We start from the raw sequence: 19,832 nt of genomic DNA on the forward strand, positions 1-19,832 counted from the left end.
GATCGGTGAGCCCTGGGGCATGATAAGCCTTACAATATTTAGCTATCAAATAACTACTTTACCCCAAAAGAGAATCCAGTAGGGTCTTCTAAGCTGTTGAATTTGAACCAGGTAACCTTGAAAGAAGAGCCTTTGGAGAACCTGACAAGAAACCGATACATTTCCTCATACCACGTAAAAGCTAGTTTTCATAAGGGCTAAACCTCACTAAACGCCCACCACATATGTATATTATCAGGGTATGCCTGCACTTCCAGCATAGGTGAGAAGCATCAAGAGACTACCTATTACCTGAGAGCGGGGTATGACCTAGTGAGAATCTTATTTCTTTCCTGAGCTTTATTTAATTGGAAAATTTGCATCCTTTGCGCATTTTCGCTTGCGCCATCCACCATAGACTGGGTTGCCTTTTCATATGGCAGGGAATCGGTTTTTGTTAAGCACATGAATTGCACCCAGAAAAAAACACACACATCGCCATTGAGAAGCATTACGTGTGATTTCGTATGGCACAAAACTGCATGTGCATTTTAACAAAGCCTTACTATTTACCTGTTACAGTCATCATTCAATTATAAGAAAAGTACCCAGGTCTCCTTACAGCTGAAAGAATTGATTGACTCCGTAAAACCTTTATCTGGCATTCAGGCAACCGGCACTCTCAAGCAGCTGGACTGCCTAGGCGCTATAGGGGGCAAGCTATGTAGAGTAGTGAGCAGCTGAATAACTTACCATCCTCCGTAGGCTCACTATGCATGTCACCTGACTCGCATGGGGTCATGAAACACATTTAGGAAGCTGTGCGTAAAATGCCGCAGCACAGGCTGCGGCTGTAAGAATAGAAAGGATGCTGCTGTGACAAGTTGCTCAGAAGCTCACTACTCCGCATAGCTGGCTAATGGGGCTTTCCTCGCTACTCAGCATGGAAAGGGTGCTCTCTTAAGCAACTGGCAGGTAGGGCTGGTGCACACCGAGCTGCTTTTTGTGCGTTTTCAGATCCGCTTGCGGATGTGGAAACGCTAGGGTAATTTATTTTGACGCATACTCCCGGGCTGAGGCATTTTTAGGATTTCGGAGGCGTTTCTGCCTCCAATGTTAAGTATAGGAAAAATGCAAACGGCTCTGAAAAACGCCAGTTCAGAGCGGTTTTGCAGGCGTTTTTGTTACAGAAGCTCAGTAACCGCTTTATTGTAACAATATATGAAATGTACTACACAAAAACCGCTACCCAAAACCGCAAAACGCTAGCTGAAACGCTTCACAAAAATTTAAAAAAAGCGTTTCAAAATCCGCTAGCGTTTTGCGGATCTGCTAGTGGGTTTTTGGTGTGCACCAGGCCATACAGGTATTTGGCAACAGGGAGTCCGTGTCTGTACCGGAAATGGGGGTTTTGCAGTATTTTGTAAGAAACTAGAGAGTGTTGCAGTTGATCAAAACTGCCTTTGTCTTCCATTTGTTTATAATTTGTGTTTTTAAAAGCATTTTGGATTGCATAACCGGTGTACTGGCTAAATATTTTAATAACGTATCTGAAGGTACTTTTTTAGTTTTCAATCTAAATGAAAGTATGGTTTCATTGTTCCCTACTGTGTCATTATCGCACAATAGTCTCCGTCCACAAATAAAGCTTTGTAGCTCTAGCTTGCTGTTTTGATGTACAATAAAATATAGTGGGTTTGTTTTTTTTCAATCTAGCTAAGTTTGTGTACAATCTACAGTAACCTATAACAAACATTCAATAATACATTGTTAAATTGCTATAAACTGGTGAAAAAGAGATCCTAGATAACACTGGCTAGCATAAATTTCTGTATACGTACTGTAGCTCACAAAAGTGAGTAATTTGCTTTTTTATTGAAATATCTCAGCATAAAGCCATTACCCACTTAAGTACCAGCAGTCTCTGGCTCCTCAAGGACCAAAGACTGCTGGTTCCAAAAACGGGGGTTAACCGACGTCAAGTTGCACGGACCAGTCACTCTCGCCATTTGCGTCACTCTCTTATCGCTGCAGCCCACTCGCTCTGCTGTCTCCGATTGGCTCACATGGTCAGGAGCCAATGAAATCTGCTCCTGACCGGCTCATGAAGCTCTGCTGTCATAGCAACGGCAGAGATAGTGGGCTGCAGCGGCAGGAGCATGCAGTGCTGTAATTTAAATCTACACCCTGACAGGGATAACATCACAAACGGCACAGTTTTCAATTACCACGGTCTGGAAGTGGTTATTGTCTAAATCGCTGGAAACAAAAGGGAGTACACCCCTAAGTGAAGAATGTCACAACTGCCCAATTAGACATTTTCACACCCCAGCATTGTGCTAATGTTCAACGTGGCACCTCATGCCAGGGAATTCTCTGAGGATCTTGAAGCATAACTGTAGTAAGAATATTGCAGTGAATAAAATTCCTTTTTTTTTTTTTCTTTTAACAATATTGCTTTATAAATTTAGTCAGAATTTGCCCGTTTTATAATCTTTTCCGCACCTTGCTTTATATTCTGAAACTTATCATAGGTGGCAATTTTTTTTAGTACTGGCAGGTGATCTCTGCAGAATTTTTGTTTGCTGTGTGTTCTGAAGCCAGTACAAAATATGAATGAATATGACCAGAATGGTCTGGGAAGAGAATTTTGCATAGCTACTCGGCCTAGGCAGGTGGGGTTAAATACAATATACAGCAATATATAGATATACAGGTAATCCTCGGGTTACGAACGCCCGACTTAAGAACGACCCGCCGATACGAATGGCCCGATCCCGTCATTTTTCCGCGTGGGAGAAGTTTTAAGAAGCGGCTTCAAACTTCCCCCAAGTGACGGCGCATGCAGCAACAGCTTTAGACTCCCCTCCGAACTAGTCCAACGCTGTCTGTCGTCCTCTCGCCGCATCCAGCTCCCTCTAGCTGCGTACAGCAACGCTTCCTGTATGTCATGTGTCATACAGGTTCCTGTATGTCACATGACAGTCAGGAAGCAAAGCGATGCTGTACCGATAGAGGGAGCAGGAGGCAGAGTGGCTAGACGGACAGTGTTGGACTCGTGCTGGAAGGTGAGTCTGCTGGGGGGGGGGGGGGGGCGACAAACTGAGGCACATGGCAGACAGAGGCACGGGGGAGGGAGGACAAATGGAGGTACAGTGGGGGGCAAATAGAGGCACTAAGGGGGAGAAAAACGGAGGCACATGGGGTTACAGAGACACGGGGGGCAAACACAGGGAGGGACAAGCACAGAGGGAGGACAAACGGGCACAGTGGGAGACAGAGGCACAGAGGGGGGCACTGGAGGCAAAGGGGGCAGAAAGGGCACAGCGTTCCGACTTAAGAACGGATTCAGGTTAAGAACGAGCCTACAGTCCCTATCTCGTTTGTTAACCGAGGACTACCTGTAGTATGTGTTTCTGATGTTGAAACTAGAATAACCTAAAAGTGGGTCTCCTGAATAATTTGCTGCATCCTACTATACAGTATGTCACTACAGTGGCTTTGAAAAACCGTTATTGTTCTACATAAGAAGTGAACGAGTATTCCAGCGTCAAAATGTCAGTCTCTTGTGAACTCCCATGCCCAAGAGAGTCAAGGCAGTGTTGAATAGAAAATAATGGTGCACACAAAATATTGACACTTTGGGCACAGTTTTGATATTTTTCACTTAGGAGTATAATTACTTTTGTTGCCAGTGGTTTAGAGATTGACTGGGTGTTGAATAATTTTGAGATTTACACGTATACAAGCTGTATACTAATTACTCTACATTGTATCAAAGTGACAGATTATTGATACATCAAGCTGCATAAATTTGGATAAAAATTATATAAAATCTCATGTGCATGTTATTGACAGTCACTTGCCATATCTAGAACAAAGCAACTCAAACATATGCTTGAGATCTCATTGAAATAGGTTCAATTTTTCCACTGTTGCTGCCCTAACCTCCCATGAGGTTAACCTCCACCTGTTTCAGACAACGTTTACCTGGGGGCGGTGCCAGGACAGTGGCATTTTGAGCAGGGGTGGCAGGGACTGGGGTGCAGGCTTGAAAGGAGTGACACTGTCTTCCCTCCCGCCCGCAGAGCTGGCACAGCAGTACATTTTGTAAACGACTCACCTGCTCCATGTAACGTGTCTGTGTGCATCCTTCTTGGCAGCCGCCTCCTCTCTACTTCCAGTTTCCCTCCTCCCAACCAGTGGCTTTTATACCAGTCTACCTATACTGGGGGCACCTATTACCTGGCTTCCTATACTGGGAGCACCTATACTTGACTCCCTTTACTGGGGGGCACATATACCTGGCTTCCTATACAGGGGGCACCTATACTTGGCTTCCTTTACTGGGGGCACCTGTACCTAGCTACCTACCTATACTGAGGCTGTTTTTTTGTGTGGGAGGGGGGGGAGTGGCAGCTACAAAGCACCGGTTTTTAAGGTTTCCTTTAAAGTGATCCTAATCTTAGGATATGGATTTTTCCTTTTAAAATATTAGTTGCCCGACTTTCCTGCTGAATCGGTCTCTAATACTTTTAGCTACAGCCCCTGAACAAGCATGCAGATCAGGTGCTCTGACTGAAGTCAGAGTGGATTAGCTGCATGCTTGTTTCAGGTGTGTGATTCAGCCACTACTGCAGCCAAAGAGATCAGTAGGACTGTCAGGCAACTGGTATTGTTTAATAGGAAACATCCATATGTCTTTCAGTTTAGGTGAACTTTAAATTGTCCCTGATTTCATATGGCTTATCCAGTTTATCTAGTTCTAAAAATAATCGTCCTATGATAATATGATATGTTGACTATCACATGAGGCTTTCTGCAGCCAAGTTTTGTGGCTGCTGTAGAAGTCTGTGTTGTTTCAGGCCTGAAGATGTGATGTAAGTAAATCTCATCATGTTTTTAACTTTAATCCTAAAAAAAGTTTACTTTTTTTTGGCAGGTTTTGATTTTAATAGGTACATTTCGTATTAGTAGTAGCATGGAGCAATTTTGTGTTTGCTACTTATGATATCCAGTTGCTGAATAATTCATGGAAAATGCTTGTTTCCAATATGTGAATAAATATTCCTTCATAAAGACATATGTGACTTTGATGAGAAAGAAAGCACAATCTGTTTGTTTACTGGGAGCCTGTCTTAAGGCCAAATTAGAAGATGTTAGATTGCTAAAGCTCAAGACCACAATTCAGATCATGCAGGAGAAAACAGAAACCGTTGTAATTGAATCTGTCTGGAACTGAATGGGAAAATTGATAGGTTACCAATCTCAGTCAGCTTTGAACGGTTTAATTACCAGGACCTTGTTTTTAATTGGCTTGTTTGCCGACATGCACGTTTATAGACAAGGCAAAAGCTGTCTGATTCTTGAAATCTGATTATTGGCTGTTTTAGTGTTAGCAATAGTATTGATTATAGACCTTGGAAATCAGAAGGTAAGGCCAAGCTTGTTATAAAAAAAAATGGAATCTTGATTAGCTTTGTTGCACTAGGTTTCAGCGATAATACATTTTTATGACCGTTTCAGAATTGATAAAGTACTTTGCTTGTTTTCGTTTAACTTTTAAAAGTTTATTATACATATATTTTAATATAGGCCATGTTACTCAAATTGCAATGCAATGTTGCCTGTTTTTATGTAAAGCTCAGTAATTGCTTCTTGCCTGAAATAGGCAGATGAAATTCTGTTTACTTGTCATACAAAGGTGAAGGGAGGATTAGTCTTGTTTATATTAAAGTGAACCTGTACCCTGAGTTTTTTTTTTTTTATGAAGACTGTTTCTATGTCTTAGGATGTATATATGTATGTTTAGTTTGTCTATAATTTACCATCCCTAAGATTTGCGCCTTCCTGTCTTATCCATTCTCATTCAGCGATAGTAGCTTCTCCCTGCTCTGCCCCAGCTGTGTAAATCTCAGAGATGCTTGGAGACAAACAGTACATGTTAGGAAGAAAAAAGATAGTGTTAGATGCAAGCAATAACCTTTTCAAAATTTTCCAAGAGCGAGATGGCACCCTTATGACGCAGAGACAAATATGTTCTGCAGTTATGGCCACCTAGATGAGATGATACTGTGTATAAGTTGAACAGTGTAATTTATTATGTAGAGCATGACGGAGAGGAAATGAAGTGAAGGTAAGTTTAGTTCAGGTGTGTTTTAGATGTGTAGTAGTCTGTTTTCTGATCTTAGAGCAGCAAGCAGTAAACTTCAGCCCCCCCCCCCCCCTCCTGTGGCCCCTGCTCTGCTCAGCCGTAATTTTTGACTGAGCAGAACATCGATTATGGGTGTGAAGGAAGTGGCAGTTCCCCCTCCTCTCTGCCCATCCTTAAGAACACCCCTTCCACTTGCCGCTTCTGGTTCCAATATGCTGTACTGCACACAGGTTCATGGTGAATAATGCAGTGAAAGAAAATAACATCTTGGTCAGGGTTTACCTCACTTTATACTGAATTCTTTTCAGTAGAGCAACATTTTTTTTCCTGTTTGATTTTGGAGATCCATCCATAGTGACACTGGCAAGTTTACTCCAAGGTAGCTCCATATTCTCAGTGACCGCAGACACCCGGTCATACAAGTCATCTCCCTGTGTTTTTCCCTTCCGTGGCTCATGTATGCATTGCCAGATGAACTTGACAGAGTTGGTTTGTGAGTGTGAATGGTTTTCTGCCTTGTTGTAAACTCCCCTATATCCAAAGGAGCTGTCCTCAAAAATGTACAAATCTGTGGTCTTCACCATCCACAGCTGGAATTCTTTAAATTTAAAGGATTTACAGATGGAGATATACTCAATAATTAGCTGTTGGGTGACTGGTTAGATTAACCACCTTAGCGGTATGGACGAGCTCAGCTCGTCCATCACCGCCGGTGGCTGCCGCTCAGGCCCTGCTGGGCCGATTTGCTCGCTGTAAAAAGCAGCACACGCAGCCGGCACTTTGCCAGCCGCGTGTGCTGCCCGATCGCCGCTGCAGCGCGGCGATCCACCGCGTGCAGCGGCGAAAGAGGGTCCCCCCAGCCGCCCGAGCCCTGCGCAGCCGGAACAAACAGTTCCGGCCAGCGCTGAGGGCTGGATCGGAGGCGGCTGACGTCAGGACGTCGGCTGACGTCCATGACGTCACTCCGCTCGTCGCCATGGCGACGAGCAAAACGAAACAAGGAAGGCCGCTCATTGCGGCCTTCCTTGTTACTGCGGATCGCCGGAGGCGATCAGAAATATGGATTAGGAGCGCCCTCTAGTGGGCTTTCATGCAGCCAACTTTCAGTTGGCTGCATGAAATCGTTTTTTTTTTATTAAAAAAAAACCCTCCCGCAGCTGCCCTGGCGATCTTAATAGAACGCCAGGGTGGTTAAGATGCCATGAAATGTGGACTGACTAAAGTTAAAATGATGGGTTGCTCAGTAGTGGCATGACTAGAATAGCGCAGAAATAACTAAAGTTGGTTAAGTGAGATGGTGTTATGGTTAACCTAGAATGCATTGCAAGAAACCCAGAATCAATAGCATCTTACTGAACTTTGATTGGTCAGTCAGGCAGAGTGGAAACTGTCAGTGGCTGGCATCCATTTTTAAGTTTCTATTTATCAGTTATCATCTGGAATCTAGCTGGGCTCTTCAAGGATATTCACCAAATTGTCCCTAAGACACTTCTGTGTTGTCTGTCCCTTGTGCTTGAGGTGTTAATCTTGGCCCAGTGAAATCACTGTGAAGGTTCGTTCTCCACTTACAGTATCTGTCCTTTGCTCCTTATATCTTTTCTGTGACCGTAACTAGTTTCTGCTGCTGACAAACCACCTTTAAATTTATGCTGCCACCAATATGTTGGACTGTTGCAATTGTATTGTGAAGGTCTTAAGTAATGTCCTGGCTTTATCAGACTTCAGAATCTGGGTTTTCATAGTCTTTTAGGTGCCCTATTGCAGATTTTTTTCCATAAAGCCCATGCATGCCGGTCTGCAATCATTAGTGTAGCCCTGACTTCTGATGTCAAGTGACAACCCTCTGCATGTTACTTACACAAAGGGGAAGATAGAGCGAGGTGGCCCCCTTTTAGGTAGTTGTGGGTGGGAGAGGTGGAGCAAAGTCTGCCAACTGCTTTGGAGCTATAGGGTGGTGGAGAGAGGAAGGTGTACACCCTGCCCCCGATCCAGGCTATAAGTTGAAAAATGTAGGACTGATTCGTGTATAAGGCGACCTATACTTTTATAACAGGAGCCAGTCTTAAATTTCTCACTTTATAGCAGAGTATATATGGTATGTGTTTTTATGGCTGTTACCATGGGCCACTTATTTATGGGACCCTGGACATTGCAGCACAGACCCTGTGTATATCGTTCTTGTGACCATGCATTTCATGCTTGGTTGGGTTGCTTCCATAGTTACAGGATGCTGCCAGTGAGTGGAGTTGACATGCACCTCTGAGCAGTTGCTGCAATGTCCTAAAATGTCCTAAGACTGGAAAATGTTCCTTCACACATGGAGCCTCTGAAGTAGGGGTGGTCAATGAAATACAAATTATTCTGAGTTTGTGCAGGATTATGCAGATTTATGCAGCTTGAAAATTATCAAAACCAAGGTGAAATCGACTGGTCCATTTTTAAGCTGCATAAGTTTGCATACAAAATTTGCACACACACACACTTGCATTATACCTCTAGTGTCTGCTTCTGCAATTTTTCCCTGCTATGAGTATAATAGGTGAATTTTTAATAGGGCTGATGCAGGGTCAGCAGTGGATGCAATTATTCTGCAAGCGACTCTAGAAAATATTTTTAAATACCATAGCAGACTGAATACACAACCAGATTAGCCTCCGTCAAGAGGTGAAACATTTTTATGGCTATATCCTGTTTACACTAAATCGATCAGGATAAATTGAGCCGCCCCCAACCCTCCCCAACATATGTACATAGAGGATTACAAGATGAATCTGCATGACTGATCAAACTTTCACTGGATATACTGAGGTGATTAATGCATTTAAAACCAGGGCTGTGGAGTCGGTCCAAAAATCCACCGACTTCGACTCCTCAGTTTAGGATTCCACCGACTCCTCGACTCCGACTCCTCTAATTTGCATATTACAATTTTGTTGATTAAAAGTATGTAACATGAAATTTGTCTCTTAACTGCCAACGCTTAGGAATTTTACAAGACAACTGAAGTGAGAAGGATATGTAGACTACTATACTTATTCCCTTTAGACTAAAACTAGTCCTTGGTAAGAGTACTTGTAAAAGGTACAAACCGGAACAAAGAACACCTATCAGGCCCTAGGCAATGTAAGTGTGTGTACATGTAAGAATGATGTGCAGGTACTCTGCAGGGGAATGAGGAGATTGTAAACAGACAACACCTCTGTGTTCAATGTGCACAGCATTCTCAGTGGATTCCCTGCAGCTCTGTGGGGAGTGCATATGTAGAGTATAGTACTACTGTGTAACAAAGTAAACCTGAGACAGATGAAATTAAAGTTTTATACATACCTGGGGCTTCCTCCAGCCGCCTTCAGGATAATCAGTCCTTCGTTGTCCTCCTCCACCACCTGGATCTTCTGCTATGAATCCAGGTACTTTAACAAGTCGGGTGTAGTGCGCATGCACACACTCCGCCGCCAGGAGCATACTACACCTGTGCAGCACTATTGCGCAGGTGCAGAATGTTCCTGGCTGTGGGAGCGGCATGCGGCCGGACAGCGCTGACTGGCTGAATTACCAGGACTCATAGCAGAAGATCCGGGTGGTGGAGGACAGCGAGGGACTGATTAGCCTGAAGGGGGCTGGAGGAAGCCCCAGGTATGTATAAAACTTTACTTTTCATCCGTCTCAGGTACCCTTTAATTTGTAGTCACCAAACCAAATTTTAACAACATATCAAATTATTTGATTTCATCAGCAAAGAGAGTGCGTACATTTGCATAAATCAGCATCAGTGCAGAATTATTTCCATCTCATTGACCATCTCTATTAGTGACACAGCTACACATCAGGCTTTATTCTTACAGCATAGATGTTATTTAGTATATATAAGAGATTCCCGTGTACACATCATATATACAGTCACAATCGGATATGTATATCTGACCTTAAAAATACGGGGACTGCTTTATTGAAGCAGCACAAGTAACTCATTTTGATTGGTTTATTTCATTTTTGTGGACTAAGCACAGCTATTACTGTATATATACTGTATATATACATTATTTTTAATGACTATTATCTGAGAAATAGAACATTTTATCATATTTTCTATTTTAATTACAGTTACAAATTCATTAGGAGTCGGAGTCGGTGCATTTTTTCCCGACTCCGACTCCAGGCACCCAAAATTGCCCGACTCCGACTCCACGACTCCGACTCCGACTCCACAGCCCTGTTTAAAACTACTGGGAATTCTACCTGTTCTGTGCATAGTACTGATATTGCTCTACTCTAGTCTCCTATGTATTCTACTCTACTGTATACTGCATGTATAGTACACCTTAAAGCACATAAATTAAAATAGTTGCCTCATAAGGACTAGTTAATATGAACAGTAGGGATGCAATTTGGTCACTGCTTGCCAGCAGCTCTGTTGATCCAGGGGACATTTCTAGGAAGCTTCAACATTCAGCTCCATGGGGCAGTTGCAGGGAGCTGCAGTAGTAGGAACCATGAATGTACATCTGCCTGCCTATAGGGAGTTACATGCAGCAACTGTCTACTGGTCACTAACCTGACATACTGAAACAAAGGGCAGTTAGTTCTGGACATGAACACCACCATTCAGGTGTATTATACAGCAACTAATTGGCAGTAGATCTCTGGGAGCTCAGCAGGAAACCAGTGGTAACCACTTGTTTTAACCACCCAACCTAAATTCTGAATGCTTAGTAAGTGTATGTCAGGGGTACTTTATTTTGAGATTGAAAAAGTTATTAATCATGTGCAGTGTTCTCCCCAGACATTTTTCCAGCCGGGTGGCATGAAAAAGTATTTGGATGGGGCGCAACCAGGGGAATGCAGGGCCGGTGCATCTCTGCCTACAGCATAGGAGGAGGAAAAAACAAGCTAATGTCAGATGAGTGCTTGCCAAAAGTAGCCGGGTGGAGCACCCGGCTAAAAGAGCCTGGGGAGAACACTGCATGTGTAAAGAAACATGAATAACAATGGTTAACTAAAACATAAAGAAGTATTTAAAAAGTATTGATACTGTTAAGGAGTTGTTGCCTTCAAAAGGGGATACTTAGCTAGCACAGCCATTAATAAAGGGTTACATACTATAAAAATCTTGAGAAAGAATGGGAGGCTGTAAACTTTTATACCTGATGTAATGTTTGTATGTTTGCTGAATCAAGTTGGCAGATCTAGTGTACATAGGTTTAACTATTCTAAAAAAAAATATCCTCAGCACAACTTCCAGCTGTGTAAAAAATACAGTCACAGTTGTTCTAGTTCATAAATGGTAATCATGAAAGCTGCTGAAGCCTAGTCTTACGTCTGCATTCCTGTTGGCAAAAAAAAAAAAAAAAAAAACAGCTCGCCAAAGCTTGATTAGGAATTTTCAGCACTTCCTCAGGACAACTATTACAGCAGGAAACTTTCTTGAAGTCTGCTGCTTTAGCTTCTATAAATTTTATCCCCCACATTTCCCATTGCTAGTAACCTAGTAGAAGCAGCCTTTCATGATACTGTCTGAAGGAACTGCTGCATCATAGAGGAAAATGTTTTATAGTCTTTTAAAAACTTTTTACTTTGCTTTTGTTTAGCAAACTGCTTGATTGTGTTATTTTTATTTGATTTCAGCTTTATGACAAAATCAATACAAAGTCTTCGCCCCAAATCAGGAATCCTCCAAGTGATGCTGTACAGCGAGCCAAAGAGGTAATATATTTGTCTTGTGTATACACTGTATGTGTGCACTTGCATTTCCCCCCCACATACATTGTCTTGCTCAGTGACTAAATGATGGTGATGTAAGTTTGCTGAGTGTTTTTCAGGCTCTGTAGACTAAAATATGATTATGCAAAGGGGAGTGCCTCTTTCACTTGCTGTGTCAGAATATCTCTTTATGCAGTGATGTTGAGTATTATACAGCTCTTTTATTTAACTGTATGTGTTACTGTGTGTGTGTGTGTGTGTGTGTGTGTGTGTGTGTGTGTGTGTGTGTGTGTGTGTGTATATGTGTATGTATATATGTATATGTGTATGTATATATGTATATGTGTATACATATATGTGGCATTTAATTAAAGTAGATTAACAAAAGTCCGTGCTTTTGAGTACATTCATGGAGTGTTGGAAAACTTGAGTAATTATTATGTACCAGGTAACTGGGTTACACCTGGCTGTAATATATTTTAATGTGTGAACACACTTTATGGTCGTAAAATGTAACGATGGTTATAACACTTGCAAAGAGGTTAATCTGTAGCTGTACGAAAATGTTAGAAAATAATCACATTTTAATTAAACTTGAACACTGAATATCTTTATAAACATTGCATGGACAGACGAGAGCAATATGTATAAAAATGGATAAAACACTTCTGTATTGCACATCAGTATAAATATAGTATACAGTCTGTGGAAAAAAAGCAGTTCAGAAGTACAAGAGTAGAGGACCCTTACCATGCCTGGCTACAGTTTTTCTGGAACATTAGTATTCAAGATTTTATTGTTGTTTTTCTATCCAATGACATTTCCTCTCACTTCCTGTCGAGTGATTAGGGTTATTGCAGTAGGAAGTGAGTAGAATCATTCAAATAGAAACTAATATGCAGTGAGAAGTTATGAACTTGTTTTAAGTTTCTCTCTAGTTAAGATTTCCCCTCACTGCCTTAGGCTAACACTTTCTCACTAATCCTCAAAATAAATATGCAGTTCATGAAGAATAAAGTTGCATTTTGTGCAGTCTTACCACATTCCTTGTCTGCTTATTTTGAAAAAGTGTGTAGAGAGCTCTGACAGCTGTTTGCAGTGGATACTTTGTAACACAAGAAAAACTGTATTTGCATATTTATCCATTCTGTAGAAGAGGCTATTTTGTAGTTGGTGGGCAGGCAAGGGATGTGGACATGCACAGGTAGCTGTGCCACATACATGCACCTGACAGTTCACCACAGTCTGCACTCTAACAAAGGATGGCTTCCCGTTAGATGTGGGGGAGGGCTGTCACCGTTTAGGACATGACTGTGCTTCCTGTCCACCAAAACATGCAAAGCGATTAGAAATGTCAAGTGTCTGGTTACCTAATATCTGTGAGTTCTTATTATCTTTTTTTTTAAACATTCTTTAACATTAATTACAATGTTATGTCTTCAGTTCACTCTGGTACAAGAACAGAAATAGCCGTGCTGATCAATTTATTTTTTTTTGCAAACTGGCTGTCCTGCAGTCATCTTATGGTATCTGCAGTGTCAGTCACACACATGCAACAAGTATGCACCTAGCTAAGGCAGAGCTATGCACAAATGAGTCAGAACACTTGATATAGTGCATATTTTTTTTCTGGACAATGATCACAATGGCATCATGGCTGCTAGTAGTTTTTAAAAATAGCAGTGGCAGCTTTCATAATCTTTTAGAATGGGGTGGAGGGTAGTCAAGACAAGGGTGATCAAAGCTAAAGAACTGAGTGGCTTTTCTTCTTAGTATGAACGGCAGAGTGGGTGTATGGAGGTTGCAGAATTAGGTTACCGTATCAGGGGCAATTCCAGAATTTCCAAGGGGGGGATTCCTGAAAGCGGTGTGTGGGCGTGGCCAAAACAGGGTGTGGGTGGAGCCAAATACTAGCAATTCCTAGGCTAAATTGCGGCGAGGGCGTAAAATGCGCCCACAACGTGGAGACAGGTATAGGTGCCTGCAGTATAGGTAGCCAGCTATAGGTCCCCCCCCCCCTAGTATAGGTAGCCCATATAGTTGCCCCCAGTATAGGTTAGATAGGTATATGCCCCCAGTATAGGTTAGATAGGTATATGTCCGCAGTAAAGGTTAGATAGGTATATGCCTCCAGTATAGATTAGATAGGTATATGCCCCAGTATAGATTAGATGGGTATATGTCCCCAGTATAGATTAGATAGGCATATGTCCCCCAGTATAGATTAGATAGGTATATGTCACCCAGTATAGTTTAGATAGGTATATGTTCCCAGTATATGTAGTCAGGGATATATGTGCCCAGTATATGTAGCCAGAGGTATATGTCCCCAGTATATGTCCCTATATGTAGCCAGGGGGATATGTGCCCAGTATATGTAGCCAGAGTAGAAAGACAGAACAGGCACTGCAGTGTTATAGCTTTATAGCGTTGTTAGTAGACAATACTGTTGCAGACGTACATTAAAAGATGCATAGGTACATAGCATTAATTCTGTTGCCTTCTGAGCACAGAAGCCTCTGAAGACGCTCAAGGAGCGAAACGTTCATTAGGCAGCACCGCTGCCCCCCACCTCACCCCACAGCCATCAGAGCCAGGGTAGGCAACAGAATTAATGCTATGTACCTATGCATCTTTTAATTATATTAGCCGGATGATATAAAGCTATTTTACACGTTTGGAATATGCAAGTGGCAGCCTGCTACTCTCTTCTAACCCGAAGTCCCAGTATATGTAGCCAGGGGGATATGTGCCCAGTATATGTAGCCAAGGGGATATGTGCCCAGTATATATAGCCAGGGGGATATGTGCCCAGTATATGTAGCCAGACTGGCTGGCTTCCAAACATCCCCCTGCCCTGCCTCTTAAGTGAGCCCCGGCTGCACTTGCCTGAGGGGAGAGACCGAGCTCATCCAGCGATCACTACTCCTCTCCAGCATGGTCCAATGGCCTTCAGGGGGAGGAGCGCGGCCGCTGCGGCTGGATGGCGTGGTGACGTCATGTCAGAGTCATCCTGAAGGTAGCCATGGAAACCAGTGGAACGCCATCACCGGCCGCCGCCGAGAAAGGACAGGTAATGTATCTGCGCCGCGGCTCCACCGCTCTGTCAGAGAGACCCTCTTCGCCGCACACATATGAGCAGGCGGCAGCTGCGCTATACCATCTGTGGCTGCCGCTGCTCAAATTCAGAGGACTGGAGGATGCCATGATGCGAATGCCCACTTCCGGTCTCGGTGCAGGGGGGGGGGGGTTCTATACACCTGGATCACCCCCTTCCGTGCGCCAGTGCGTATATACTCGACGTACTGGTATGGAGGTCTGCATCCACCTCCCAGACTGGCACATGATGGAGCTTTGTGTTCCCACCGCCAGAGCGGTATACCTGTGACAGTGTCTGCTTGTGAGTGTATGCAGGACTGTTTGACACATTCCCCCCCCCCCCCCCATGGCATGATGGAGCTGTGTGCTAACCCCTCCCCCTGCCGGAGCGGTATTCCTGAGAGTGACTGCTTGTGAGTCATGAGTGTTTCGGGCATTTGTATAGCAGGAGCGCAGTTCCCCCAGGCATATGGATAGTGTTGCACAGCAACATACAGCAGGATCGTTTACACACCTTTTCCCGCCTCCTGGATTCATCTGCTTCTCTGTCGCACTCTCGTCTCTATGACCCCCTCTAGTGGTGCCTCTCCTTACGTGCGCCACTGGAGAGGGGGTCATAGAGACTGAGGATATGACACTTTGATATACTTGACAGTAGTCAGTGTGCAGCATGTATAACAATGTAAATTTGCTGTCTCGTCAAAATAACTAAACACACAGCCGTTAATGTCTACACCGCTGGCAACATGAGTGAGTACACCCCTAAGTGAAGGATGTCTAAGTTCTGCCCAATTAGGCATTTTTTCCTCCCAGGCGTCCTGTTGCTCATTAGTGTTAGAAGGTCTCAGGTGTAAATGGGGATAAGGTGTGTTAAATTTGGTGGCATCACTTTCACACACTTTTATACTGGTGTGGAAGTTGAACATGGCACCACATGAACTCTCGGAGGATCCAACAACAAAAATGTTGTGCTTCTTAACCACTTAAGTACCAGCAGTCTCTGTCCCGTTAAGGACTGGAGACCACTGGTACAAGAAACGGCGGAATAACGACGAATACCGACGAATCGCCGCACTTACCCGCTGCAATCGCCGTCCACTCAGGGAACCTCAGCCATCCACTCTGCTGTCTCTATCAGATAAAAATCTTTGCAAGATGCTGCACACATTCAAAAGATCAGTATTTGCAAAGGATCTGTTCCTGCAAAAGATCATTTCCTGCAAAATGCATTCATAGTCTATCTGCAGGCTTCATACACACCTTGTTTAACAGACATTCATTTGCAGATCAGACAATTCTCTGCAGATCTGAAGATCAATCCTGGTGGATCTGATCTGCAGATACATATGTTAAACAAGATGTGTATGAGATCTGCAGATTTCATAGACTATGAATGCAATTTGCAGGAACAGATCTTTTGCATGTGTACAGCGTCTTTGTGTGCAGCATCTTGCAAAGATTTTTATCTGATGGGGAGTTCAGCTAAGTAGAATAGACTGTGTAAGTATAGCTCTCATACTACATGGAAGGGGGTACATTTGGTCTGTAATCTTTCATTTTCCAAAGACTTTTATCTGATGTGTGTACCCGCTTTTAAAGTGGAGCAGTTGCCACAGGCAGTCTTTGACTGATTTGTAAGAACATGTATGTTTGTGTCTGCCCATAGCTTTTATGGAGATAGGGAACAGTTATCTGCGTTTGTTTTGGGGTTAATGCCGCAATGATGACAAAGTAAAAGCCTGGTGTACTAAATGTCTGTATTTAGTTTAAATTATCTGAATAATCTGTTATAGGTGTGCCTACTCAAAATAGACACTGTAAAAAATTAACTGATCAAGAAAAGTGATCTTTCTCAGCAGTGTTAACTCATTATAACTCAGAATATGAGCAATTGTGTAAACATAAGCTTGTTCTATTAATAACTGGCTCACCTATTTTTTGTTCATCCCATTCTAGGTTTTGGACGAAATATCATGTTACCCTGAAAATAATGATGCAAAAGAATTAAAGCGTATTCTAACACAACCTCATTTCATGGTAAGCAGATTGTGTGGAGTAGTATGGACATCTTATCTTTAAAACTTTTACACCAGGTAGTTTGGCAACTACCTCAGATGTTCAACCAAAAGTTAAAAAAAAAAGTGAGATTTTTAGTTAGTTTTTGTTTTCTTTGTTTAAACTTACTAATAATTGAATAAACACTTAGGACACATACGGTACCTGTATTTAATGAACTGTAGCTTTGTAAGATCTTTAAGCCCCCCCTTCCCCACTTCAGTGCATTGGTATGCAATTCTTCCTGATGCAGTTGCAATTTCCATTTGTTACAATGGAAATCGTATTAATTTAATGCGTTTGCAGGAATTCGTCATCAACCATGCATTGTGATTCCACAGGGAATTGCAATGCATGGATGAGAACATCAGACAGTGCAGTCTATGCATGTCTGATGTCCCTGTGGATCATGTTGCATTGTGCGCCCAAAAAAAGTGGCCGAAATCTCTGTAAGAGGCCTAATACTAAATAGAATATTTTTAATGTATTTTTGTCATTCAAGCTGTGTCCCTCTATCTCAAGGATATTTTCATGAGAGCGGCTATCTTGCATAACTGTAAAGTGTATTCTGGGCAGAGTATCTTTCCAATCACTCTCCTTAAGGTTGTGCACACTCGCTATACTAAAATGGCCAAGGCAGCTGTTCGTGGCCACTTCAGCCAAGAATCCACAGTGTGTACAGGTGTCCTCGGATCTCGTTTAAAGAGGCGGGGTGCTGGATATAACACACTTTGCGTAGAAACGTATGTTGCTCTGATGCAGCGGAAAGTCTTTGCAGGACTTCGCCTCTGAAAGGTTACTTAAGGGATTGAGTACTGATGCCTTCTAGTGACAACCATTGTGATTGTGTACACACTTTCCTGTGTGAGTACACAAAAGCCTCTGACTTCTTGTTGCTGTAGCATGTTAGCTATTTTATACTGTACTATACCTGATTGCCTAATACATCCTTTGGACTTTACTACCTGGAGTGTGCAGACTTCGTACTGAACACATGAGGTTCCCTCTACTTCTTTAGGTAGATCTTTCCTGGCAGGATTTTAAAGGGACTCCGAGCACCTCTCATGGGCATGCCTTTAAGACAAACGACTTCCAACAAAGGTGTGCTGTGACCCCTCTGGAGGAGCCTCTTGCAGTGGTCATGCATGTCACTTCCTCTTCCTGCTTCATTCAGTGATGCATGTCTCTGACAGAGAAAACCGGGGTGACCCGGAAGTTATAACTTGATATCGAACAAAAAATATTTGGTGTAGAACGGCGATTCAGGCATCGAATGAAAGAGGAGAGCACAAGCTACAGAAAGGTATGCATCTTTAAGTACTTTGCAGTACTGGTCAGAGTCTTAAAGGCATGCCCATGAGAGGTTCTCTGAGTCCCTTTAACTATGTACATCTTATGTAGCAAGATAAAGCAATTTTCCACTCTGAAACTGACTGGATAGAAGGGTAGATGATTGACCTGTGTGGGAGGTCAAGTACTACTGACTGCAGAGAGAGTAGTATTTTTATTAATCACTTAAGCCCTCGGTCGTTTTCACTTTATGCATCCGAGCAAAGTTCACCTCCCATTCATTAGCCTATAACTTTATCACTACTTATCACAATGAACTGATCTATATCTTGTTTTTTCCGCCACCAATTAGGCTTTCTTTGGGTGGTACATTTTGCTAAGAGCTACCTTACTGTACATGCATTTTAACAGTAAGAATAAGAAAAAAAACTGAAAAAATTCATTATTTCTTAGTTTTCGGCCATTATAGTTCTAAAATAATACATGCCTCCATAATTAAAACCCACGTATTGTATTTGCCTATTTGTCCCGGTTATTTTACCGCTTAACCACTTAACGACCAGCTGCCGCCGCCACCTGTTTCCATGGAAAAACATTCGAGCGGCCGTTTCCTGTCAGTTGCCTCTGATCGCGGCTCACAGGCTAAATGTAAACACCCGGGGACGTAATCCCCGGTGTTTACATTTTACGGCGCTGCTGTCACAGCAGCGTCGTGAAGGAGATCGGCGATCCCCGGCCTCTGATTGGCTGAAGCCTATCTGAGGTGGTACAGGACGTATCGCTGTCCTGTACCGCCTATATTGAGGAGAGGTGCTCTGCTTGCTATAACAGAATTGCTGTTGTTTATCCCCTGTTTATTGCCTGAAGAAGTGGGCTGTGCCCGCGAAACGCGTTGCATCCTTGGGGTATCTTCAATAAATGTGTATTTATTTATTTAATCACAGTCCTTGGTGTCTGCTTTAACGGAGGCAAGTCCACCACTTTCTCCCAGCAATTTTTTAAAAATGTTATGTACTTTTATTCTACTGGCGCCTTTGTTCACCTACCAGTGTGCGTGTATGTATATATATATATATATAGATAGATAGATAGATAGATAGATAGATAGATAGATAGATAGATAGATAGATAGATGTGTGTATATATATATATATATATATATATATAATGTATTTTCATTTTTTTTTACATTTAGATGTAGTTTTACTTTTTGGCCACAAGATGGCAACCTTGAGTTTGTTTACATGACGTCACTCTAAGCGTAACATGTACGCTTAGAGGGACATTGGAGGCAGAAAAAGTGAAGCTTCCGAGAGAAGCTGTCACTTTTTCTGTGGGGAGAGGAATCAGTGATCGGGCACCATGGCCCAATTCATTGATTCCTGGGCTAACGATCCGCGTGTGATCGGCCGCGGGAGCGCACATGTCCTCCTTGACGTAAGGTTAATGTTTTAAAAGTGGAATTGGTTAACCCCTGCAGAACTGATCAGTTAAGAGAATGTAGTTGTTAAAGCTCATTAATATGTAGATATGCGTTTAGCTGGCATAATTCCCA

The 19,832-nt window shown here is 42.7% G+C and overlaps 1 protein-coding gene across 17 annotated transcripts in view; it reads left to right on the plus strand.

The window, feature by feature from the left end:
* The window catches only part of CASK (calcium/calmodulin dependent serine protein kinase), a 461,253-nt gene that overhangs the window by 303,439 nt on the left and 137,982 nt on the right, over nt 1-19,832 (plus strand). For all 17 annotated transcript variants that reach the window (XM_068269833.1, XM_068269836.1, XM_068269834.1 and 14 more), the window contains 2 exons: nt 11,759-11,836; nt 16,889-16,969. In XM_068269833.1, the coding sequence (XP_068125934.1) occupies nt 11,759-11,836; nt 16,889-16,969 (159 nt within the window). The remainder of the gene's footprint in view (nt 1-11,758; nt 11,837-16,888; nt 16,970-19,832) is intronic.

Source organism: Hyperolius riggenbachi, chromosome 2, assembly GCF_040937935.1.
Source record: "Hyperolius riggenbachi isolate aHypRig1 chromosome 2, aHypRig1.pri, whole genome shotgun sequence".
NCBI classification, from domain to species: Eukaryota; Metazoa; Chordata; class Amphibia; order Anura; family Hyperoliidae; genus Hyperolius; species Hyperolius riggenbachi.